The 25,758-nt window shown below is 43.3% G+C and overlaps 2 protein-coding genes across 4 annotated transcripts in view; both read right to left on the bottom strand.

The window, feature by feature from the left end:
• Positions 1–25,758, bottom strand: part of spata20 (spermatogenesis associated 20) — a 551,333-nt gene that overhangs the window by 502,452 nt on the left and 23,123 nt on the right. The window lies entirely within an intron of this gene.
• The window catches only part of LOC122562007 (melanin-concentrating hormone receptor 1-like), a 45,365-nt gene continuing 23,165 nt past the window's right edge, over positions 3,559–25,758 (bottom strand). Inside the window, exons 1-3 of one of the 3 annotated variants that reach the window (XM_043714391.1) lie at positions 21,670–21,887; positions 8,842–8,921; positions 3,559–5,318 (exon numbers count right to left, since the gene is read on the bottom strand). In XM_043714391.1, coding sequence (XP_043570326.1) covers positions 4,285–5,283 — 999 coding nt within the window. In that variant the 5' untranslated portion in view covers positions 5,284–5,318; positions 8,842–8,921; positions 21,670–21,887 and the 3' untranslated portion in view covers positions 3,559–4,284. Of the gene's footprint in view, positions 5,319–8,841; positions 9,262–21,669; positions 21,888–25,758 lie in introns of those variants that run through there. The other 2 variants (XM_043714388.1, XM_043714389.1) reach the window with 2 other exon arrangements.

Below are 25,758 nucleotides of genomic sequence, written 5' to 3'. Positions count from 1 at the left end.
GAGGTAATGCATTTTGATATAACAAACAAGGGTAGAGCTTATATATTTAATGGTAGGGCTCTGGGTAGTGATGTAGAACAGAGGGACCTATGGTACAGGTACATAATTCTTTGAGGTCTGTGTCACATATAGACAGGGTGGTTAAAAAGGCATTTGGCACGGTTGCCTTCATTGGTCAGTCCTTTGAGTGTAGTAGTTAGGAAGTCAGGTTGAGGTTGTACAGGACAGTAGTGAAGCCTCTTCTGGAGTACTGTGTCCAGTTCTGGTTGCCCTGTTATAGGAAGGATATTATTAAATTGGAGGGGGTTCAGGAGAGATTCGCCAGGATGTTGCTGGGTATGGAAGGTTTTAGTTATAAAAAAAGGCTGGGACTTGTTTCACTGGAGCGCTGGAGTTTGAGAGGCGATCTGATAGAAGTTTATAAAATAATGATAGGTATAGGTAGGGTTAATGGTAGTTGTCTTTTCCCTTTTCAAACTTATGAGGCATATTTTAAGGTGAGAGGAAAGAAATTTAAAAAAGACATGGGGCAAAGTTTTTTTCACAAAAGGCGTTTCATGCGTGGAATGGACTTCCTGAGAAAGTGGTGCATGTGGGTACAATTTAATGTTTAAAAGACATTTGGATAGATACAAGACAAGGAAAGGTTTGAAGGGATATGGGCCAGGAGCAGGCCGATGGGACTAGTTTAGTTTGGGATAATGTTCAGCATGGACTGAAGGGTCTGCTTCTGTGCTGTATGACTCTATGACTCTATTAAAAGGCCATATTGCATCATTCCATGTATTTCTTTAACTTCAGAAGGATGATGAGTGATTAAAAAGCTGTTAAGATGACACACATATTTGAGTGAAGAGAGAGAAACTATTTTCTCTGGTGGGGAAATCAGAATTAGGGGACATGATTTTAAAATTAGAACCTAGCTACGAAGGGAATGCTACACAGCAGCAAGAGTAAAGGAAATCTGTATCCTCAGGAGGAAATGGATGAGGTGAGGACACTGTAACATCAGTTAGCATCACTGACAATTGCCATGATGTGGGGGTGCCCGTGTTGGACTGAGTGGACAAAGTCAGAAGACACACAACACCAGGTTATAGTCCAAAAGGTTTATTCTTAATCGCAAGCTTTTGAGAGTGCAGCTCCTTTGTCAGAAGAGACTTCACTTGATGAAGGAGCAGCTTTCTGAAAGCTTGTAATTTCAAATAAACCTGTTGGACTATAACCTAATGTTATGTGAGTTCTGACTGCAAGGATTGGGAGATGTTAGAACACTGTAACAGGAAGTCAGCGTCACTGAGGAAACTGGGTGAGGAGAGAGAAAGTTTTCATAAGATGTTTATACTTATTGTAAGGGTAATAAATAGTTTTCAGAGTTAAAGATGGCAAGTAAGTGGGAACAAATGAAATGTATTTCTTATGGTTTGTGATGGTATTGTACATCATGGACATAACAAAAAAATGTTGTGATAGACATGTTAGGCTGAAGGGCCTGTTTCTATGCTGGATGACTCCAAAAGGCAGAAGATGCTGGAGGAAAATTGAAAGTTTTGGAGCTGAGAAACATCTAATAAGGAATGGTTAGTATGGATTTCAAGTGGGAAAATCTTCTTCATCAGCCTTATTAATTTTCTGTTGTGGAGATAACACAGACAGTACAGAATGATCATGAATTAGATAGAATTTACCTAGAGTTTCAATGGTCAGAAAAAGAACAAATGTAAACATTCTATAAATAACCTTTTAATTGTTATGTAACACTCCAATGAAGGTTCCTGAAATGAAATGGTGAGGATTTAGACCTGCTTTGGGTTAGTTATAAACCACAGCTTCCCATTCAGCCACAAGGCTGAATGCTGCAATGTGATGGATTGCTGGGCATTTGTGGGACCTATTGTGGTTGATAGTCCCATAGTTTATTGACCGTAACGACCAGGATACATAACACAATTTGAGCCCACATTCCATTTCATAGACTTGATGGGCCAAATGGCCTCCTTCTCTGCTGTGCCAATCTATGGCTTTTTACAGCCCACCATGAGTACCATGAGTTGGATTCCACAGCAAAAAGCTCATGAAAACCTTTCTGGCCAACGGATGTTGTTACAGTAAATCTTACTGTTTCATATTCGGTTAGTTATGGCTTTTTAACTGGGGAAAGGCTTCAGAAAGCCAAAGCATAAAGGGACTTGGGAGTCCTTGTTCAGGATTCTTCATAGAATCCCTACAGTGCAGAAACAGGCCCTTCAGCCCAACGAGTCCACACTGACCCTTTGAAGAGTAACCCACCCAGACCCATTCCCCTATATTTAAACCTGACTAATGCACTCAACCTACACATCCCTGAACACTATGGGCAATTTAGCATGGCCATTTCACCTAACCTGCACATCTTTGGATTGTGTGAGGAAACCGGAGCACACGGAGGAAACCCACGCAGGCACAGGGAGAATGTGCAACTTCACACAGACAGTTGCCTGAGGTTGGAATCAAACTCAGGTCCCTGGCTGTGTGAGGCAGAAGTGCTAACCACTGAGCCACCATGCCACCCCTCTTAAGGTTAACGGACAGGTTCAATTAGCAGGGAGGAAGGCAAATGCAATGTTAGCATTTATTTTGAGAGGGCAAGAATACAAGAGCAAAGATGTATTGCTGAGGCTATAGAAGGCTCCGGTCAGACTGCATTTGAAATATTGTGAGCAGTTTTGAGCCCCGTGTCTAAGAAAGGATGTGCTGGTAATGGAGGGACTGCTCGGGACATTGATAGGAATGATACTAGGAATGAAGGACTTGTTGTAAAAGGAGTGGTTGAGGTCTCTGGGTCTGTACTTGATGGAGTTTAGAAGGTTGAGGGGGCATCTGATTGAAACTTACCCAATACTGAGAGGACTGGATAGAGTGGGCACAGAAACTCTATCCCAAGGACACGGCCTCAGAGTAAAAGGACAACCCTTTAGAACTGAGATGAGGAGGAATTTCTTCAGCCAGAGGATTGGGACTCTGTGGAACTGATTGCCACAGAGGGCAGTGGAAGCCAAGACATTGAGTGTTTTTAAAACAGAGATTGATAAGGTCTTGATTGTTAGGGAAATCAAGGGTTACACGGAGAAGATGGGAGAATGAGGTTGAGAAACATATCAGCCATGATCAAATAGTGGAGCAGACTCAATGGGCTGGATGGCCTAATTCAGCTCCTATACCTTATGGTCCTATGGTCTCACTGCCAACTATGATGTTTCATCTGGACTGCACCATCGGTCTGTTACTGACAAATCTTTCCTTAGTTCCCCTTTTATCATTTGCTATGTTGCTTCCAAAATATGGTATATCTGATTTGATTTATTGCTGTCCTGTGTACTGGCTACAGTGAAAAGTGTTGTCTAACGTGCTTTACAGGCAGATCATACCATACAAGTGAATCAGGGTAACAGAACAGGGTACAGGATACAGTGTTATAGCTGCCAAGAAGGTGCACAGCGAGAGAGAGAGAGAGACCAACATTAACATTAAAGACTTTCCATTCAAATGTCTGATAACAGCAGGGAAGAAGCTGTTCTTGAATCTGTTTGTATATGTGTACAAATTTTAATATCTTCTGCCTGAAGGAAGAGGGTGGAAGAGAGTGTATTGAGGGTGAAAGGTGGCTTTCACTATGTTGGTTGCTTTCCTGGGGCAGTGGGAAATATGGATGAAGTCAATGGAAGGGAAGTTGGTTTGTGTGGTGGACTGGGCTATGTTCACATCTTTCACTATGCTGTAGGCCATTATATTAGCATTCACATGATTTGAAATGTCCATTTGCTATCAGGAAATCAGTAGACCCCACCTCCACCTCAAATCCGTCAATGCGTGCGCCACAGTTTAAATGGTCCAATTCTATCCCTCAGGCGAATCCAGTCAAAGCCTTTATCCGTGCTCAAATTGTAGTGATTGGGTGGGGTGGGTTAGGGTGGGGGTAGGGGCAGTTAATATGCGTGATGGGGAGTGAGGGAGGACGTTGTAGTTGAAGAAACCAATGTGGGAAACTCCTCAGAGTTGTTCCTGTTTCCAAACGAGGAGCTAATTTACAATCCATGTGGAATTCCACTATATTCCCAGAAAAGCAACACAAGATGTGTTCTGGCAGCAGTTCCGGAAAGTTCCTTGTATGCCTTGCGCTCATTTTGCCCTTTTTGTTATTCACAGTGAGACGTCACTTCTCTCACTTTAGGCTGTGGCTTTACCGTGAGCAAATGGAGGCAAGAAATCTCCTTGGCATCTCTAAAACAGGACATCGACCAACCTTCAGTGAACTGCATCTGGAGCAGGCAAAGAGTTCGGCGAGAGCCGACTCATGAAACGCATTTGGTGTGTTGGCTCACTGGAAAGTTTGATGGACAGGCTCCCTTCCGCCACACTGTTGTTCACCCGGAACTGCTGATGGGCAGGGCGGACGGTCATCAGAAACTGGCGTTTGAAGGTCTCACTCAGGGCGATGTACAAAAAAGGGTTGATGCAGCTGTTGGCGTAGCCCAAGCTGATGGCAAAATTGTACGTGTAGAAGAAGGCGAGACTTGGCTTTTCAATGCTCAGGTGGGCCAGTTGAAAGATATAGTAGGGTCCCCAACATAGGAAGAAGGTTGAGCAGATTGCCACTGCCATGCGGGTGACCTTCCTAGTTCGCAATTGGAGGCTTCTTTGGGGTAGTGGGGCCACACTCGTGGACATGTGCTGAAGAATCTTGAAGTAAATAACACAGATAACAACCAGAGGGATGGCAAAGGCAACCATGAATTGGTAAAGGGTAAACCAATAGACATCAGTGGTTGGATTGGGCAGAAGTAAGGCACAACCAACCGTGCCATCTGGCAATGGCATTAGTCCTGTGTAGAGCCATACTGGGATGATGGTCAAGAAGGACATTAACCAAACCAAGCAGATCACAAAGGTTGCAACAGACGGTGTACGCATAGAGGTGGATTTCAGTGGGTGAACTGTGGCCAAGTAACGATCAAAGCTCATCACAGTCAATATGTAGGTGCTGGTGATCTGGCTATGGCTGTCCAGGGTTGTTATGACGGTGCACAAAGCAGCTCCAAAATGCCAAGTTCCATTTCCAACAAGTTGATGGATGAGGAAGGGCATCCCTAGAAGAAACAACAGGTCCACTAACGACAGGTTGAAGATAAAGATGTCGGGTACTGTGTGCTTACACCTGAACTTGGTCTTCTTGACAATAGTGTAGATGACGATACAATTGCCTGTGATCCCCAAACAGCTGATGACCCCAAACACACTTGGCATAATGACATTGGTGTATGGTGTAAACTGGTCAGAACCTGAAAGACAGAGAAAGATGGAGAAAAACAGGCATTTCCCTTTACAGTAGCTTTAGTCACATCAAGCTTATTGTTCTGAAGCTAAGCTCACGGGTACAGAATGTTTCCCCAGGAAATTGGCTACAGGTATGGCATTGGATGATTGCTGCATTAAATTCATTTAATAATCTAAAGGCATGATTCTTCTCCTCTCCCTTGAGTTTTAGTAAATGTGCTGTTTGTGTCTGAGAGTTACTGTTTATGTGCAGTTTGCTTCTGAGATGCTACGTAATCAGTGTTCCACAGGGAGAACGCTGTTCGTAGGCACAAATTGGCATCTTCCCCCTCTTTACTCTGGCTGTACTGAAAGGGCAGTAGATCCTGGTGGATCTATGAGGAATCTTCGGCAGTCTCACAAGCTCATCAGCAAATAGTACAGTACATTGTATTTTTACAGTGAACCCACAGAACTCTATATACAAGTTTGAGAAATTTGTGAGCTAATTTTGTCAACAAAAATTGGTTAAGTATTATGGACTAGATCAAACCCTCTCTAAATATGTTAAGAGGATAGTCAAGCCCCTAACTTTTTTTTTATTTTAAAGGTAAGTGTAAGACGTGGTGTTCTGAATGCAATTTGATTGGTCAAATGACCAGTTTTGAAACAAAACACACTTTATTCATACACTATAATTAAAATACAGACAAAATATAAATGAAACAAAAGAATTGGTTTAACTGTAACTCTATTGAAATGCTTAACAAAATTATAGTGTATACATACACTAACTACTACTGTTCGAATATGGTAACATCCCATTAACACACCCTTGGAAAAGGCAAATTCAGTAAAACAGGTTGGCTCACACGCAATTCAAGCAGCAGGAAGAAAATCCCTGCTTTTAGCTGTAACAGAGAGATGAATTAGAGCTTCCACACCCAACTTCAAGATGCCAGCAATTGCTGAAAGCTAAAACAAAAATCCTGGTTCTGTGGGAGATTGGCCCCACCCATTCAGGCTGTTTCTATTTTGAAATAAAACTCAAGGCCTCACAAGTTGTTTACTTTATTGGCTTTGGACCAGACTGCTCAGTCCCTCAACTTTCTTCATAAAAGTAAAAGAAAACAAAGTACACCTCTTAAAGCCATTGTGTCATCACATAAGTATGAGCTATAATCATAGTCATCAGAGTTTTTCATCTCATGAATGACAGAACTAACTGCATCTTTCCATCTTAGTGAGATGTTCTACATCATTTACTAAGCTCTTTGTTTTCCCTGTTTTTGATGGTCGATCCTAAGTGTAAGGTTGTTTTAAAACGGCATGGTGGCCCAGTGGTTAGCACTGCTGCCTCACAGCGCTAGAGACCTGGGTTCAATTCCCGTCTCGGGCAACTGTCTGTGTGGAGTGTGCACATTCTCCCCGTGTCTGCGTGGGTTTCCTCCGGATGCTCCGGTTTCCTCCCATAGTCCAAAGATGTGCAGGTCAGGTGAATTGGACATGCTAAATTGCCCGTACTGTTAGGTGGATTAGTCAGGGGTAAATATAGGGGGGTGGGTTCTCTTCAGAGGGTCGGTGTGGACTTGTTGGGCCGAAGGGCCTGTTTCCACACTGTAGGTAATCTAATCTAAAAAACCTGGTGGAACCCCATCCAGTGGAGAATGGGATACCTTTTGAGAAGACTGCTCATTCCTGGAAAGAAATCACTGTTCCTCTCTCAAAAACATCAAAGCATTTGTATACAAGATGAGCTTATTAATCTAAACCAATCTCTAACATTACTCAAATTCCATTACATTTTCAGTTTGCTCTACTTAATGAAATCACAGATTTGCCTTTATAATGTTGTTGTATTTCATCTACACACTCTTACAAATATACACACAAACCTTTACATACACTCCTTCAAATACATTCACAGATGTTTACACACACCCTATAAAAAAACGTTTACACACACTCCTACATACACATCCCTATAGATGTACACACAGACATTTACACACCCTATAGAAAAATACAAACCTTTACACACACCCCTGCAGATATACACACAGACCTTTACACACACCACTATAGATATACAAGCAGACCTTTACACACATCCCTGTAGATATACACACACCCCTACAGACATACACACAGAACTTTACAAACACCCCTATAAATATACACACAGAGCTTTACACACATCCGACAGATAAGATGAGAGGAGAAAGATTTAAAAAAGACATGAGGGCAATTTTTTTTAACAGAGTGTGTGAAATGAACTTCCAGAGGAACTGAGTACAGTTACAATATTTAAAAGACATTTAGATAAGCACTGTACATGAATAAGAAATGTTTGAAGGGACATGGGCCAAAGGCAGATAAGTGGGACTAGTTTAGTTTGGGATTTTGTTCAACAGGGACTGGTTGGCCCGAAGGGGCTGTTTCTGTGATGTTTGACTCTATTCATGCAGACTTACAGAAAAACTCACAAATCCTTCCAAACATACCTATTTTTATATACACTTCCACATGCTCCTGTAGATATACATTCAGACTCTTTCAAACATTTCTATACATATACATATTCGCAAGAAATTTCCTATAGGTAGCCATACAACTATCCAGTCAACTATACCTACTCATGCAGAATCAGACATGAGTACCTCTCTCTGCACACATATTGAGACAGATATACATACATTGACAGTCAGACAAAAAAACAAGTGTTTAAACAAACTTTGAGCAGAATGCTGTAATAAAAGTGTAACTTGAGTACGACAAAAATTCTTAACTGCTCTCCCAAGTGCTCATGCGTAAATCTGCTGCCTGGTACAGGATGCCCCTTCACAAAGCAGCTAGATCCTTCTCAGATAACGATAGAAGATCCCATTTTAGAGAAAAGTGAGGGAAACTTTTCCTGGCCAATTTCGATACTGAGACAAATTACCTGCTGTTACAGTGGTCCTTCTACCTTACATCAGTGATTGTGCTGCAAAAGCACCTTCCTGACAGTAAAGGACTGAGGTTGGCAAGCACTTTCTTTATCTGATGTTTCTAACGGTCTCTGCTTTCATTCTACACGAGTTCAATCTGGGGGCCTTGTATGTCACAGAGGCTGATGCACAAGTTGGAGGAGGCCATTGGGCCCATCATATCTGCACCGGTTCTCCAAATAAGCTTCATGACTGAGTGCCTTCTCATGCCTACTCCCTGTAACCCCTGCATAATCCTTTTTCAAATAATAGTCTGATTTATTGGAGAAAAATAGAACACTGTGGATGCTGGAAATCTGAAACAGGCAGCAGAAACCTTGCATCTGTGGAAAGAGGGGGAGAAAGAATTTAATTCCCTGCAACAGTCTCTCAGGCTTTGGCCCTCACGCCTATTTCTTCCAATTTATGCGTTAAACTATTCGCTGCTTGATCTCTCCAATCCCCAGCCCCGGCGTTTCGCTGCACTGTCCCTTTAAAACAGAATAGTTCCCACTCGGAGTCCCTGCGGTTTCAGCTGCAGTGTCCATTGTACCCACGGTGCGCGCTGACCGCTCCTTACCGGACAGGTTTCCGACCGTCCCTCTGGATCCGTTGTCCGGGACAGCGACTCCGGAGGAATTTGTTCGCCCGGTTTCCGACCTATCCATTTTCAGGGGAAGGAGAAGGGATACAGCTGTTCAGATTCGAAGCTTGGCTTGGGGGGGCGATGATCTCAAAGGTGATTTACAACAGAGAATTCAACCCTACTTAAAAATAACAAAACTCTTGTCCACTCTCTCAATCTCTTCACTTGATTTCAGAATTAAAGCCAACTTAATTTTTTTTAAAAAATAAACCCAATTCCTGTGACTGTTCAATCTGAAAGTGTAATTAGTGTTCCTCATTAACGATAGCCCTTTAGTTCTCAGCCTGAATCTAATGACTGACACTGTGTCTGTGGGTTTCTCCCTCTCCCTGTCTCCGAACCTCAGTGGGTCTCTCTCTCCCCCCCTGTCTCCGATCTCTCAGTGGGTCTCTCTCTCTCTCTCCCTGTCTCCGATCTCTCAGTGGGTCTCTCTCTCTTTCCCCCTTCCATTTAAAAAGACTCAGCATCTCGCGTCATCGAACTGGAGGTTACAAACTTCCCCACTGGGGAAGCGGAGGTGAGGGAAATAGAACAGGGAAAGTAAAGGAGAGTTTATACCCCCAACAACAAGGAAATGATAATGAAAATAGGGAAAAAGAAAAGGAAACAGAAAACCAGGATGAAAAAAATGAGAGAGAGAATCGGCATGGGAGATGTAATAAGGATGGAGAGCAGAACGTGAAAGAGAAATAGAAGGTGACAAGAGGCAAGTCTAGAACAACCACCCGGGAACCCAGGCAGTCACAACATGAGGAGACAAACAGGGTTCAGCAGTTGGGAATCAGTGTCTGGATCTACTGACATACAGGACTGATTACTGTGGATTGATGGGCGCTGGTACAATTACAACATTTAAAAGGCATTCGGATGGGGATACGAATGGGAAGGGTTTAGCGGGATATGGCCAAATGGGACTAGTTGAGAATACCTGGATGATTTGGATCAAAGAGTTTATTTCCATACTGGATGACTCTGTCATTGTAGGGTCTAGATTAATGTGGTGCTGGAAAAGCACAGCAGATCAGGCAGCATCCGAGGAGCAGGAAAATCGACGTTTCGGGCATAAGCCCTTCATCAGGACTGATAGACTGGGAACCTTTGAGGGAGAAATTGGATTGGGTGTATAGTTCAGAGGTAATTCAGTGGGCTTTTGCCTGCTCCTCGGATGCTGCCTTTTCCAGCACCAGTCTGATCTAGATCCTGGTTTCCAGCATCTGCAGTCTTTGTTTTTACCTCTATGTCATTGTAGTGTTTCTCAAAATTCCACATATTCCTCAATCTGTTAATGCAACAGTTTTACCAACTGCCCCACAACTTCAAACCAGTAAATATTAGCAAATCATGTCAGTTAATCTACACTACTCTATCCTAGTAATTATTCATTTTGTAAATTGTACATACAATTATCCGATAAGTGTTAAGTACACTATTATATGAGCCAGATTACTTAATGAGCACTCTTTTCAGTACAGATCGCGTGATAAGCGAAAAACGATGTGAATATACAATCAGTATCATCATGTTCTCTACTGTCTTGTAAAATACAAGAGTCATTATGAATACAAAATTTGTATTCATATGCACAATATTCATTTTCGAAAGTTACTTGTGTAGGTGGGGACTTAAGCCTGAAGATTTAGTTAGGGCACCGAGCATGATGGGAGAACAGAATGGGGACAAATGAGAAAGCAATCAGTACTAATTAAAGAGAACTGGAGATTATGGGATGGAATTAGTAAACATACAGACCCACACATGCGTGCATAAATAAAAACACACACATACATAAACCCACATATACTCATATACATATACACAGTTCAATAGATGGTGTCAAATTTCTGGATGAATATCTGCCAATCTCTGTTTAACTAAAATATAACGTCCAGGTGAAGTATGATTAATTTCAAATGACAGAAAGTTGTGAATTATGTCTCACCTAATGGTTGTAATTTAGTTGAGGGCTAAATCAATGAAATGTACAGCATTGAATGCAGTTCCATAGAAACATTTCTTGGGTTCTTATGAATAAGAAATGCCGTTGAAACCTTTCTCCAGTGACCTAGTCAGACAGATTTAATGATTGTAAATGACTCCCACTGTAATCAAAAAGTGTTCTTTACATTCAGTTAACCCCTTCTCCTGAGCATGGCAGATAGCTGAACTTTATACTTAAATACACAGTCCTCGTTAGACCCTGAATTGTTGTTCGTGTCCTCCTGAGGACCGGGTCTCCAATTCAATTGTTTTCAGAAGCTTTGACTCATACCAAAAAGACTTGTCATGCCTCTGTAATAAATCGGCATTAAAATGCTAAAACATTGTATTTTATTATCTGAAGGGAGTTCATGCTCTTATCCCTGATGAACAACAAGTTAGAAGGATAGGCTGGGACTTTATACGCCGGAGTTGTAGGAAGTTGAGGGGTGACCTCATAGAGGTTTATAAAATCATATAAAATAATTTGAACAAAGTGAATGGCAAAGATCTTTTCCCTAGGATGGGGGATTTCAAAACTAGGGGGCATATTTTTAGGGTGAGGAGACAGATTTAAAGGGACCCAAAGAGCAATATTTTCACTTAGAAGGTGGTTTATTTGTGGAATGCACTGCCAGATGAAGTGGTAGGTGTGGGTCCAGTTACAACATTTGGGCAGGAATGAATAGGAAAGGTTTAGAGGGATACGGGCCAATTGCAGGCAATTGGGACTAGTTTAGTTTGGGGAAACCTGGTCGACTTGGACAATTGCAACCAAAGGGTCGGCTTCCATGCTCTATGACTTCACACACATTTATACACACACACAAACACACACAGCTCCCATCACACACACACACACGCATGCGTAAACACACACATATACATAAAAACACAAACACACACATGCATGCATGCGTAAACACACGCATATACACAAAAACATAAACACACTCCCATACACTAACACTTACAAGCCTGGTGCAACTGTTTTGGTCCTGTGCCGGTAGTGCCCTTAAATTGATGTGTCCATCAAGACATCCTGCTTTTCCAAGCCCCATTGGCTGGATTTCCCCTCCCTCTGGGTGGCTGTTAAGTTGATGAATCTTCATGGCACAGATATGGGCATCACTAGCAAGGACAGCATTTGCTCCCCTTCCTTAACTGCCCTTGCATTGAGTGTCTTGCTCAGCCATTTTACAGGATAGTAAGGGATCAGTGCCATTTTTGTGGAGCGGTGATAACATCAATGGACTAGTTAATCCCGAACCTCAGGCTAACATTCTGGGGACAAGGGTTCAAATCCTGCCATGGCAGATGGTGAAATTTAATTCAATAAAAAGCTAGTCTTATGGTTACCATGGAACAACTGTCAATTGCTGTTGAAAACCCATCTGGTTCATTAATGCCCTTTAGGGAAGGAAATGTACTGTCCATGGCCTCCATGTGACCCCAGACCCACAGTAATACAGTTGATTCTTAACTGCCCTCCGGGTAATTACAGATGGGTAAAAAATGCTGGACCAGCCAACAATGCCCACATCCCATGAAAAACAATAAAAAGTAAGTCTGGAGTCACATAGAGGATAGGAGATTCTTTCTCTAAAAGATATCACTGATCCAGCTGGGATTTTACCACAATCAATAATGATATCATAGTGAGACTAGTTTTCAATTCCAGATTTATTTTATGATTGATTGAATTTAAGTTCTACTACCTGATATGTTGGGATTTTAACCTGTGTCCACAAAGCCTTTGAAATTCCTGTTCAGTGACGTTAGCACTACCTCTACTTTCTCCCTTTATTAGTTGGATGGAACACACATGATTGGGTCTGTTTCATAGCCAGGAGTTGGACTCAGCGATTCTCCCCAGTCCAGAATTAGATTCCCACCCACTACTGAACACTGTGAAATTTACTCTCTGGTTTCTTGATGTAGAATAAACTCTGTCTCACATCCTCTTTCAGGACAAAATACCCTGTTGTACCAACCAACATTTACCATGTCCTGTTCCAAGTGAGACAGTTCCTCTGCTGGAGGGGGTAGTCAAACTGACTGAGCTGAAACTACCAAACCCATTTCACAGGAGACGCCTGTCAGGAGAAAGGAGAGGGGGTTGGAGATTTTTACACCTCACTGGTCTGGGCTGAATTCAAACCCAGGTCCCTGAGATGAGAAGCAAGACCCCAAATCACCTTTCTACTGCAATTGAAAACATTCTTCGAAAGTGTAGACAGGGTGGTGAAGAAGGCATTTAGCCTGCTGTCCTTTATTAGTCGAGGCATTGAGTATAGGAGTTGGGACTTTATGTTATAATTGTATAAGTCGTTGGTGAGGCAGCACTTGGAGTGTTGTATACAGTTTTGGTCACCCTGTTATAGGAAAGATATAGTTAAACTGGAAAGAGTACAAAGAAGATTGATGAGGAAGTTGCCAGGACTAGTAGACCTGAGTTATAGGGAGAGGTTGGTCAGGGTAGTGTTTGTTACTTGGAATGTAGGAGAATAAGGGGTGACCTTACTGAGGTCTATCAAATTATGAGGGGGCATATAGATAATGGATAAAAGCAGAAGCCCAGCGCTTTAATGCAAGATATCTTTAAGAGTCCATTAACAATTGGATACTATTTATGCATATAATGCATGTCGTCTTTTTTCCCAGGATGAGGAATTGAAAACTATAGGGTAAGGGTTTAAGGACAGAGGAGAAAGATTTAAGAAGGACATGAGGAGCAACTTCTTCATGCAGAGAGTAGTTGAGACAGGTACAATAGCAACATTTGAAAAATCATTTGGATAGGTACATGGGTTTAGAGGAACATGGACCAAATGCAAGCAATTGGAACTAGCTGAGTGGGCACCATGGTCAGCATGGACCAGTTGGGCCGAAAGGCCTGTTTCCATGCTGTATTACACTATGACTCTATTACTCTATTTAGTTGAAAATATCATAGTTTGTGTGGTGTCAAAATACACTATCTCTTGTAATTGGAGTGAACTCCTCTTGGATTCAGTCAATGTGTGAAAGCTAGATATTGACACTCTGAAAATGAGTCAGCACCCTCATGATAAATAGTATCCAATTATTAATGGACTCTCAAAGATACCTTATACTGAGGGACTGGCTTTGTGCCTTTATCTATTATCTATGGTTTTTTTTAAAACCATTTGAGTGTTATTTAAGTAGAAATGCACACTGCTGTGTCTTTCGCACACAGCTGTTCCTTCTGCCTCAAGTGGTAGGAAGTAATTTGTTGCATATTGCTGAAGCTTCAGTGATAAAGTGCATGGCACTTCAGCGCAGCTCAGACTCCACTCTGTGCATCAGCTGAGTACAGCTTTGTGACAGAAACTAATTGGGTGAGATGTCTTTCTTTTTGTTCATCAGTCTCATTCCTGTCAAGAAGAAGAACAGGAGATTTGAAGAATGGGCCAGACCCACATTTTCTATGTGGGTCTGCCCTTAATCCATATTATATCAGGCTGGATTTTCTGAAAACCACGCAGTTGTTATTCCCATGGAGATTGGTGTGTATGTGGGTATATGCATATGGGTGGATCTGCAGAATCTCCATCATAACAAATTCTGAAGGAATTGCTCTGACTTATCTTAAACACTGCATCTCTTCCCTGCCCCCCTCGCCCCCTTGTATCCTGGCACACTACCCACCTTGAACCCTAACCCTTCCCCCCCTGCCACTCTACCTAGTTGTCAGCCTACTTACCTGGCACTCCAACCCGCCACCCAATCTGGCTCTCTAATCCTACTTACCTGGCACTCTAACCCTCCACCCATCTGGCACTCTAATCCTCTACCCACCAGGCACTCCAACCCTCTCCCCAACCTATCCTCCCTAAAATCACACTTACTTTGTGTACTAATAATTTGACAGCAGCTGTCATAGAGTCACTCATCATGGAAACAGACCCTTCAGCCCAACCTGTCCATTCTGACCAGATGTCCTAAACTGGATTTGTCCTATTTGCCTGTGTTTAGCCCATATCCCTCTCAAAGTGTCTATCAGGGCCTTTAAACTTTAGAACACAGCAGTGCTGTGAAATGGGGATACAGTTTGCTTTCCTCTGACTTTTTGTACGCTACAAAAGAACTGTCAGAATGGCAGTATGGCTCCCCGTTTCCTCTGAGAAATGCGGAGCTCCATTCTTTTGTAAAAGAGAAAGGCTGGAGTGGCCTTCTGTGTGCGATTGGCACTTCCCTGAAAGATCCAGCCCAATGTGTCCTTGACGTTCTGTGAAGAGACAGAACCTTGTTCCTGTCAGACTGAGCTGTGTCATCCCAGATCCCAGAGATGGACAACACAAGGTGGATGGGTTTATGTTGAACCTGTCAGGTGTGATGGCTGACACCAATTGGTTTGGCCTTGTTTCTACATTACTGTTGGGCTGCAATCCCAATAAATCAGCCTCAGGTTAGGCCTGACTTATTTCAGATGCCATCCTCCATGTTGAGAGAGCAGTGGGCTTTCACTTGACCTCATTTTCAGGTTTGGATTCCTGCTCCTGTTTCCACTAAGGTACTGGAGGCAGAAGTCTCGAGGCCGAATCTTACGGTTTTTTTTGCTGAAGTGTCAGTTTTGTTGAATCACGGAGGATTTCTCTCTGTGAGGCTGAGTGAGTTTTCTTGCTGCATTTTACCAAATTCTTCTCATTAACTGCTTCACTTATCTCTATGGCATACCCATTGTCCAATTCTAGTTCCATTCCACCACTCATCATTCCCAGAATAACTTGTCACTTGCTGGCATATCCAGGAACAGATTTGCATTCCTGGCACCATTGCCATTTTTAATGTGCACCGTCAGCACAGTACTGTCCTGCATGGTTACTGATAATTGCCCCAGACATGGCAGTCAGGGGGAAAGCGTAGCTCGCTTTGCGGGCAGGGACCTGGATCTCCTGCTGGACGGGGTGGCACAGACCCAGGTCTTCCCCCCAGCACCAGCAGTGGAGAACGCAACACCAAACCATGCCCAGTCTGCTCTGAGATTGCTGCCCAGGCCACAGCAATCTCAGCCATCTGGAGGAGTACCCAGTGACGTAGGAAGAAGGTCAATGACCTTTTCCTCTCCACCAATATAAGTGCCACCATCTTCTCTCCTCAATTCCTCACACTCCCTCTGTCCCTGCTCCTGCATCCACCCCCCCCCCCTCCCCCCCCCCAAACCAAGGTTCAAGCTCCACTCCCTCTCACAGTTGTCCACTACATTTTTCCCTCATTCGCTGTCTGCCACCCGAACTCCTGGCACCAACAACCCTGCAGGCCCTCCTCACTGCTTACTCACCCACCCAGGACACCTCCCCACCTGCTCCAAACATTTTCAGTTCCCTTAATATCTCATTCCAGGAGGAAATAGGGCCATAATAGGATAGAGCGATTCAAGACAGATGGTGGGGTACCCAACATTCAGTTCCTGACCCCATACATGGAATAGCTCCCTGACTGTGACCACCCCAAGAGGCTGACTAACCATGTCCCAAGTCCCTGGACTGTTATCACAGGCTGCTGTTGACATATTGTGCCAGGACGCCCAAGGCCAAGCCTATCTCCCTTGAATTGACCGAGGACTGTTAATATTTTGGGGCACAGGTTCGAATGCCACCACGGCAGGCGGTGAAATTCGAATTCAACTAAAAAAGTTTAAAAAAAAGCTAGCCCATCCACACCTGGTTCAATAATCCCCTTGACAGAGGGAAATCTGCCATCCTTACCCGATGTGATAGGAGGCTGGAAGAACACAGCAAGCCAGGCAGCATCAGGAGCTGGAGATGTTGACGTTTCAGGTGTAAGTGTTCTTCAGGATAGGGGGTGGGTGTAGGGGGAGCTGCAGATAAAGGGGATGGCAGGGGCAGGGTGGTGAGGTGGGGATAGGTGAAGACAGGTAGAGGGTACGGCCTATTGGAGGAACAGCGCAAATTGGTGGAACAACACCTCATCTTCCGCGTGGGCAGCCTACAGCCCGGAGGACTCAACATTGAGTTCTTCAATTTCAAATAATCTCCCTCCTCATCCCCCCACTCCCTTCCCAGCCCCTCCCCCTCCCTTTCAGTCCATTGAGCCACTTATCGGATTCCCTCCTCTCATTGACCAACCGGGTCATACCCTCTACCTGAGTTCACCTCCTCGGCCCTGCCACCCGCTTTATCTGCAGCTCCCCCCATACCCATCCCCAGCCCTGAAGAAGGGTTACACACGAAATGTCAACATCTCCATCGCCCGATGCTGCCTGGCTTGCTGTGTTCTTCCAGCCTCCTGCCTCTCCACCTTGGATTCCAGCATCTACAGTTTTTATGTCCCTATCCTTACCCAGCCTGGCGTATATGTGATTCCAGACCTACAGCGATGTGTCGACTCTTAATGGCCGTCTGACCAATTAGGGATGGGCAATAATCACTGTGATTCTATTTAGAAACTATAAGTAACTTCCTGGCTTTGTGACTGTGTTAAACAGTGAGGCAATGTGGTGATGCCGAGAGATAAGGTTCAAAAAGATGAGGCAGGGATGCAGTGAGTATCCATTTGGGCTCAGAGTGAGCACTACGGCACTGAGAGAACAGGTCGGAGATGTGCTCTGGTACAGCACAGGAGCTGGGTGTGTGTACTTGAGCCAGAAAGTGTTTTTGCTGCCGTGTTATAATAATAGTTGCTGGTACAACATTGAAGTGCAAAATTGTACTGTAAGTGGATCAGAGAAATGCCATGGGGTTCATTCTCATGGTGGGTAGTGCAATAAGAAGCTGCATATGAGGTGAGATCTGCAGTTAATTAGCTAATAATCCTCCTTAATAGTGTTATGGACCAGATCAAACCCTCTGCAAATATATCAAGGAGGTAGCCTAGACCCTAAGTTTTATCTTATTTAAATGCAAGTGTAAGATGCCATGTCCCAGATGTGATTTGATTGGTAAAATAACTAGGCTTTAAGCAAAACATGTGTTATTCTTACATTTACAGTAAAAATACAAACAAAAAAGTTATAACTTTAACTCTATTGAAATGTTTAACAAAAGAATATATTTTTTAACGACTAATCATCAACTATTCCAATATAGCAGCAGCCCATAAACACACCCTTGGCAAAGGCAAATTCAGCAAAACAGATTGTCTCCAGTCCAGGAGAAATGAACACCAAATAAAATAAACTAGCAGCAGAGGGAGAAATCACGCTCTTAGCTGCTGCAGAGAGAGAGCTGTACCTATCAGCTTCAAACCCTCAACTTCAAGTGAAACCTAGCAACTGTGTGAGTCTGACTCCACCCACTCATGCTGCTTTCGTCTTTTCAAAAAACGCTCATTGAGCTCAAAGCTGTTTAACCCCTGCTTCTGAAGCAGACATCCTTTCACCACTGTGGAAGCACCTCTCTATAAGAGATACAGCGCAGACCAAATCCTTCTTCAAGGCACAATAATGTCACAAGTGGCAACTCTCTGCTACCTGTAAAGACTCTTAACTTGACACTTGGAACTTAGTTCAAAGATACAGCAAGTTGGTCCCAACACTGACAGAGTCCTCACTGGACCTCCTGTACAATTCTGCTGCAGTTTTTGCCAAACTCCATGTCATTCAGACTCCTATAAGATTCTGTATTGATTTTCTGGAAGGAATAAAAGTTCACCTGTAGGCCTAAGCTGTATTCTCAACTTCCTGGAAGATTATGATCTCATTGAAACATATAAAATATTTAATGGATAGACAGGGTCAATGCAGGTCAGATATTTCCCTGTGGACGTCCAAAACCAGGGGGCATCATTTAAAATTAAGGAGATTTAAGTTAGAACTGAGATGAGAAGAATTCTTTTTTCTCACAGGGTGATGTATCTTTGAAATTCTCTACCCCAGAGGACTGTGGAAGTTCAGTCTTTCAGCATTTTTCAGGTGCAGATTGATAGATTTTCGATTATAAATTGTGTACAGGGCTATAGGGATAGTGTCAAAAGATAAGGGCCCACGGTGTCAGAGGTAGTATATTGGCATGGTGGAAAATTAGCTAATGGATAGGAAACAGCGATGAGGGGTTCTTTATCAGGTTGGTGACCTGGTACCAGTGGGATTCCGCAGGGATCAGTGCTGGGGCCACAGCTATTTACAAAATATATTAATGTCTTGGAGGAAGGAAGCAAATATACTGTAGCCAGATTTGCAAAAGACACAAAAATGGGTGGAAAGGCAAGATGCAAGAGGGATGCAAAGAGTTTATAGGGAGATTTTAGTAGGTTAAGTAGTGGGCAGTAAGTTGACAAGTGGAGTATAATGTGGGAAAATGTGAAATTGTTCAGTTTGGAAGACAGAGCAAAAGAGCAGGGTATTTTTAAATAGGGAAAAGCTGCAGAAGCTGCAACACAGAGGGACTTGGGGATACTTGTACATGAACACAGAAAGCTAGAACAATGGTGCAGCAGGTAATCAGGAAGGCTACTGGAATGTTGGCTTTACTACAAGGAGTTGGAGTATAAGAGACAGGAAGTATTACTGAAACTGGACAAAGTGCTAGGGGGAGCACATCTGGAGCACTGTGAGAAATTTTGGACCAGCCTTGAGCATATTAGAAGAGCATACAGGTAACGAAGATACAGGTGAGGGTCAAAGAAGCACTTGAGAGAAGGGTAACGCCAATCAATGTTTTTGATTGGAAAAGGGTGTGTGTGTGTATGTTTGTGTGAGAGAGAGGGAGCGACAGAGCAAGAGAAAGAGAGAGAGAGAGTGAGAGAGAGCAATGCCACCACGAGGTGGAACATCATGTGCCCAAACAAAATCTCAACTTCATTGCATTGTATTTCTGAGACTGATTTCATTAATGGGACTGCTGCAGGCAGCAACTCATCTAACATATTCCCAGAGATCTCACTTGCATTTAATGACACGTTTAGATTGAAACTTTGATCTAATTATAAAACAGTTGGAGTAAGACATAATAAACATCAAACGTTACTGAACCTTATGGCATCAGCATGTTGCAGTAACACTCCCTGTCATTTATAAAGATTACATTAAATGTTTCATTGTGCAGAACTTGAAACTATGGCAAAAGGAGACTAGAAATTGAAGCTTTTCATCTTGCACTCATCAAAACTCAAATGCAGGTTATAGAGGCACCATTTTATCCAGAATGAGGCGGGGGTGGCAAGAGAAAAGTGGCCACTCAATTCAAACTGAGATGCAAAGGAACACCCAGAGGATAGTGAATCTGGAATTCTCTCCCCCAGAGAGCTGTGAAAGCAAAATCACCAAAGGTATTTCAAGAGGAAATTGATAGATTTTTAAAATATCAAAGAGTTGGGATCTAGGAAAAGCCAACACAAAAGAAAAAAGTTGAGGCCTGGGGCAGGTCAGCCATGATCTTATAGAATGGCAGGCAGGTGTGAGGGGCTGAATGGCCTGCTTCCACTCCTAATTCTTTAGCTGTACAGCCTAACGCCCAATTTCTGGTTTTTGAACTATTCTTCTTTATTTTGCTTCTGAACCTATGAACATATGCAGCACCTTTCCCATCTGAGTAACCCCATTTATTAAAGTCCTTGTGACTGATTTGTTTCTCATTTCCACTGGCCAGTCCAGTTCAGATGGAGCTTATCACAATGGTATTGTTGATTTCTGGCTCAACACTAATACCTGTCTCGCATGAAATAGAACCCCTCCTTCCAACACCACTGCTTCATTCACATGTTCATTCTTCTTTGTGGGCGGCACGGTGGCACGGTGGTTAGCACTGCTGCCTCACAGCGCCAGAGACCCGGGTTCAATTCCTGCCTCAGGCGACTGACTGTGTGGAGTTTGCACGTTCTCCCCGTGTCTGCGTGGGTTTCCTCCGGGTGCTCCGGTTTCCTCCCACAGTCCAAAAGATGTGCAGGTTAGGTGAATTGGCCGTGCTAAATTGCCCATAGTGTTAGGTAAGGGGTAAATGTAGGGGTATGGGTGGGTTACGCTTCGGCGGGTCGGTGTGGACTTGTTGGGCCGAAGGGCCTGTTTCCACACTGTAAGTAATCTGATCTGTTTAGCCCTATGGCTAGGGTAATAAGTCCAAATCTATAAACCTTGTGGTCCATTCTGTAATGGACAGGATCTTTTCTTTAGTCTTCACGAATCACTCCATCTTTTCTGTCCCTCTCCAATATCAGTTCTGGTCACTCAGTTATAGGAAGGATATTATTTAAGCTGGAGAGAGTTCAGTAGAGATTTACCAGAATGTTGCTGGGTATGGAAGATTTGAACTATAAAGAAAGGCTGGACGGGCTGGGACTTTTTTTCACTGGAATGTAGGAGGTTGAGAGGCAACCTTATAAAAGTTCATAAACTATTGAGAGTATAGCTAGAGTTAATTATCTTTTCACTGGGATGGGGGATTTCAAGACCGGGGGCACATTTTTAAGTGAGAGGAGAAAGATTTAAAAAGACAGGGGGGCAAAAGTTTTACATGTGGCATGAATTTCCTGAGGTAGTGGTGGATGTGGGTACAATTACAATGTTGAAAGACATTTGGATAAGTATTTGAATGGGAAAGATATGGGCCAGGAGCAGGCAGGTGGAACTATGCTTGGGATTATGCTTGTTTAGCTTGGGAACATGGTTGGTATGGACTGGTTAGACCGTGCTCTACGACTCTATGATTCGAAAAGTTTCTCACTGTGGAAAGTAAAATACCACATGGGACTCTCCATCCTGCTAACAAAAGATACTGCTTTTCACGCTATAGTTGATTCACTTACAACAACCAGAATATACATCCCTAATCTCTGAAGTCCTACGGTCTGGCTTATTTTACTCACCATTAACACTTAAACTCACAGGCAGCAAATACATTGCCTTGTGCATGTTGGTTTCCATCGGAACCATCTGAGGTGTCTTGCATCAATCGACTGCCACCCGTTCCTGTTGCTGATCTCGGTCTGATTCTCTGATACAACATGAGGAGACTGTCCACGCAAAGTCTTCACCAGAAGAATGGCTGACTCTCAATGAACAATAAATAGGTTTATTACGTGTTACTTAGTAGCTAGTTACACTCTGAGATGTGTGATCACTTTCTGAGACTATCAGGCTGAACTTCAGATGAAATGTACATTACCACTTAGCCAAATGCTGTTAACATGAGAAACAATTACTAAAGTCGACACAGAATTTACAGGACACAGACAACTGGTTAATTTCTCTCAGGAACAGCCAATTTCATCCTGTAATCCATATGCTGTAATGTTCGTTCACCTTTCAAGATACTATCAGATACAATATATTGTACTTTTTAAAAAATTGACCTTGTGATGTATGTAACAGTGGCAGGATCAGAAATAATTGCTTGTCACTGAGTTCCTGTGGGAATATGATGGTGGGCCAGTTTCTTGACCTGCTGCAGCTTGATGCAGTATTCATACTCGAGTGCAGTCTGGCAAGGAATTCCAGACATTTAGCCCAGCAACAGTGATATTGATCCAGGTCATTGTCCGTGATGTGGCACAGAATGGCATTCCATGCATCCGCTGCCCTTCTTCTTCATAGTGGCAGAGCCTCTAGGTTTCAAAGGTGCTTTTGAAGGTGGATTGATGACTTGCTACATTGCATCCTGCAGATGGTACATTCTGTTGGCACTGTGCGTCCATGATGGAGAGAATAAATGTTGGTGGTTGGAGTACTAATTGTGCACGCTGCTTTGTCCTGGATGGTTTTGAGCTTCTTTTTGGAGCTGCACCCCTCCATCCAAGTGGGGAGCATTCCATCACACTCCTAACTAATGCCCTGCATTATGCTGAGGGAAGTTAGGAGGTGAGTTGCTTGCGTAGAGTTCCCAGTCTCTGACCATTCAAGTGTAATATGTACATGGTTGGTCAGATTATGTTTTTGGTTAATGGTAACTTCCCCCACCAGGATGTTGATGAAGACTTCATTGATGATTGTGCTGTTGAATGTCAAAGGGAATTGGTTGTCTCAGAGATGATCAGAGTATTGCTGCAAATGTTATCAGCGCAAGTGTAGATGTAATCCTGTGTACAGTAAATTAGAGGAATAACTGGTTAATCTGTTTTAATGGTTTTTAGTGAGGAATAAATGCTGAACAGCCTACTTTCTCTTCATCGAGAATCCAAGGTTTCTTCATACCCACTTGGAACTCCAACTTGGCCTTCATTTGGCACCTTGTTCAAAAGATGACATGACAGACAGCTGCACACCCTCAAGACCCTGCACTGAAAGACCACCTTCAGATCGTGAGGGGGTTTGAACTCATGCCCCCTCCGAGGTACAAGTGTTCACAGATGTGCTATGTTATAAACAGTGACCCACTTCAAAAAGTTCTCAGTCAGTTGTGAAGTTCTTTGGCCCATCAGCAAGACAGCATAAATCCAAGTGATAAGTGGTAAGTAACATTTGTAGCAATATAGCTTATGCCCAAAACATCGACTCTCCTGCTCCTCGGAGGCTGCCTGACCTGCTGTGCTTTTCCAGCACTACTCTAATCTTCAGCATAAATCCAAGTCTCTCCTTTATTCACAAAATGAACTATCCCGTCCCAAGTCGACAGACAGGATGATACTGGAAACCGTTTTCAGTGTAAGGCACCAACAATTTTTAGTTTTTAGTTTTTTTTAGTTTTTTAATTTTTAGTTTTTCCCTGTTTCCATCAGCAGAGCTGCCAACAAGGGCAAAAGGAAGTGAATGGTTCCCTGATAGATTTTCTCCTGCTGGAGGCCGCAAGCTGTGTCAGAAATTGTTCTGTGACAATTACAGGCAAATCATTGAGCTGAGCAACAATACAGGTTCTCAATTATCTTCAATGCCTATTATTAAGATGGAGAAATCTTTTCTTATATAATTGAAAACCTTCAAAACCAAAGCAATACATAAACATCAATTTAATCTGGAATGAAGCACAGAAAACATCTGAACTCTTTGTCCACTTGGATATGGGTTTATTTTTAATGCATTTACTTTCTCTAATTTTTTTTTGCCTTTTCTGAAGCAGGAAAGTATTTCATAAAATAAGTAAACGTTTGTTAGAACGTTGAAAAGGCTGTTTCTGTATTTTTGAGCTGTTGGAAGAATTGGTTTCACATTCACAATTTTCCCCAGTGTATTTTTTAAGGGGTTTAGAGATGTGGCTCACTCTCAGTCTTTCTTTAGCGCTCCATCTTAGAACCTCCTTTGTAGGAACTGTGGTTAATTACACTGACATTACTACAACATCATACATTGTTTGTTTGCTGTGTTCATGATTTGACAGGGAGGGGATCTGGAGCTGTGGTATTTTCCCAGATGATCACACAGTGTGCCATGTGCTTCCTTTCACTGAATGTGATCCTGGGTAAGGATTCTTTACCGCCTCCAACCATCTTTACTTTGTCCTGGATCTACCTAGAGGGAGTGGTACAGCACTGTAGAGTATCTCTGGAAGGGACACTGTTCTCAGATAACAACAAGGTTTGCTGCATAATAGCCACAAGTGCAATTATATTTGGTCAGGTCTATGTAGCAGGGGCAGATGGTACAAAGGTATTCATCCCAGTGGAAGCAATGTCTCCACCCACAGACTGTGTGTGACATCAGTGAAATAGGTGGAGCCAATGTAACATAAACATTAACTTGTTCAGAACCACGACCTCGTACAATAGAAAGCACACAATGGAAACTCCAAGAATGTGTCCAACCAGAGGTGGCAACTCATCACACAAGGCTTTACCAGCTTCCTCGGACAAATAGCATTAACCCATTCTGCTCTTTACTCAAATGCTTTCCCTCAAAAATTAATGAACCACCAGCCGAAAAGTGGGAATCCCAAACATCGATTCTCCCTCACCATTGTACAACAATGGGGAGGGAGTACCATAGGGAAGGGTGTAATGGGGATGGTGCAGCAAGTGGGAGGGTGTATTGGGGAGGGTGTAACAATGGGGAGGATGCACCAATGGGGAGGGTGTAATGTGGAGGGTGCAACAATTGGGAGGGTGTCATGTGGAGGATGCAACAATGGGGAGGGTACACTAATGGGGAGGGTGCAACACATGGGAGGGTGCAACAATGGGGAGGGTGTAATGTGGAGGAAGCAACAATGGGGAGGGTGTAATGTGGAGGGTGCAACATATGGGGAGGGTGCAACAATGGGGAGGGCGCACCAATAGGAAGAGTGTACCAATGGGGAGGGTGCATCAATGGATACTGACTTCTGAATCCAGGAACTTATTGGTGACTTCAGCAGCTCATTCAGAACCTCCTGTTCCAGTGAGAAATGATTCCTGATGAAGCGCTTATGCCCAAAACATTGATTCTCCTGCTCCTTGGGTGCTGCCTGACCTGCTGTGCTTTTCCAACACCAAACTAGTGACTCTGATCTCCAGCATCTGTGGACCTCACTTTCTCCTAGGTGTGAGCTGATATGCTTTAGTAGAAGAAACATGGAGAAACAGTATAACATCACGTCACCCCTGTTAAAACTTGGCTGTTGCATTTTCTACCTCACTGACTATCCTGCTCCACATCCCTCACTGTTTCCCTCCCATTCATATACCCTACTCCCTCAATGTTTACCATTCCCCTGTGAGCAAAGGAACAGGGCGGTGAGTCAGAGGGAGGAAATGAGGGACAGAGGGAGTATTGTCCAGGGAGGTAGCACTGTGGGTGGTGAGGAGGGAGGTGATTGGAGTGGAAAATGAAGTGCCAAGGAGAAACTTTCATTGGGCCCATAATGATATTGTTAGTGGCATCGCACCAAAGAGTAATGTAAGCCAATGGGCAGAATGTGCCAATGGGTCGAGTGTACCAATAGGGAGGGTGCACAAATGGGAAGGATGCAACAATGGGAATGATGCAACAATGGAGAGCGTGCAACAATGGGGAGAGTGCACCAATGGGAGAGTGCACTAATGGGGAGG

This window comes from Chiloscyllium plagiosum, chromosome 24, assembly GCF_004010195.1.
Source record: "Chiloscyllium plagiosum isolate BGI_BamShark_2017 chromosome 24, ASM401019v2, whole genome shotgun sequence".
NCBI lineage: Eukaryota > Metazoa > Chordata > Chondrichthyes > Orectolobiformes > Hemiscylliidae > Chiloscyllium > Chiloscyllium plagiosum.
The sequence above is the reverse complement of the archived record's forward strand: the minus strand, read 5'-3'. Positions and strand labels throughout refer to the sequence as shown.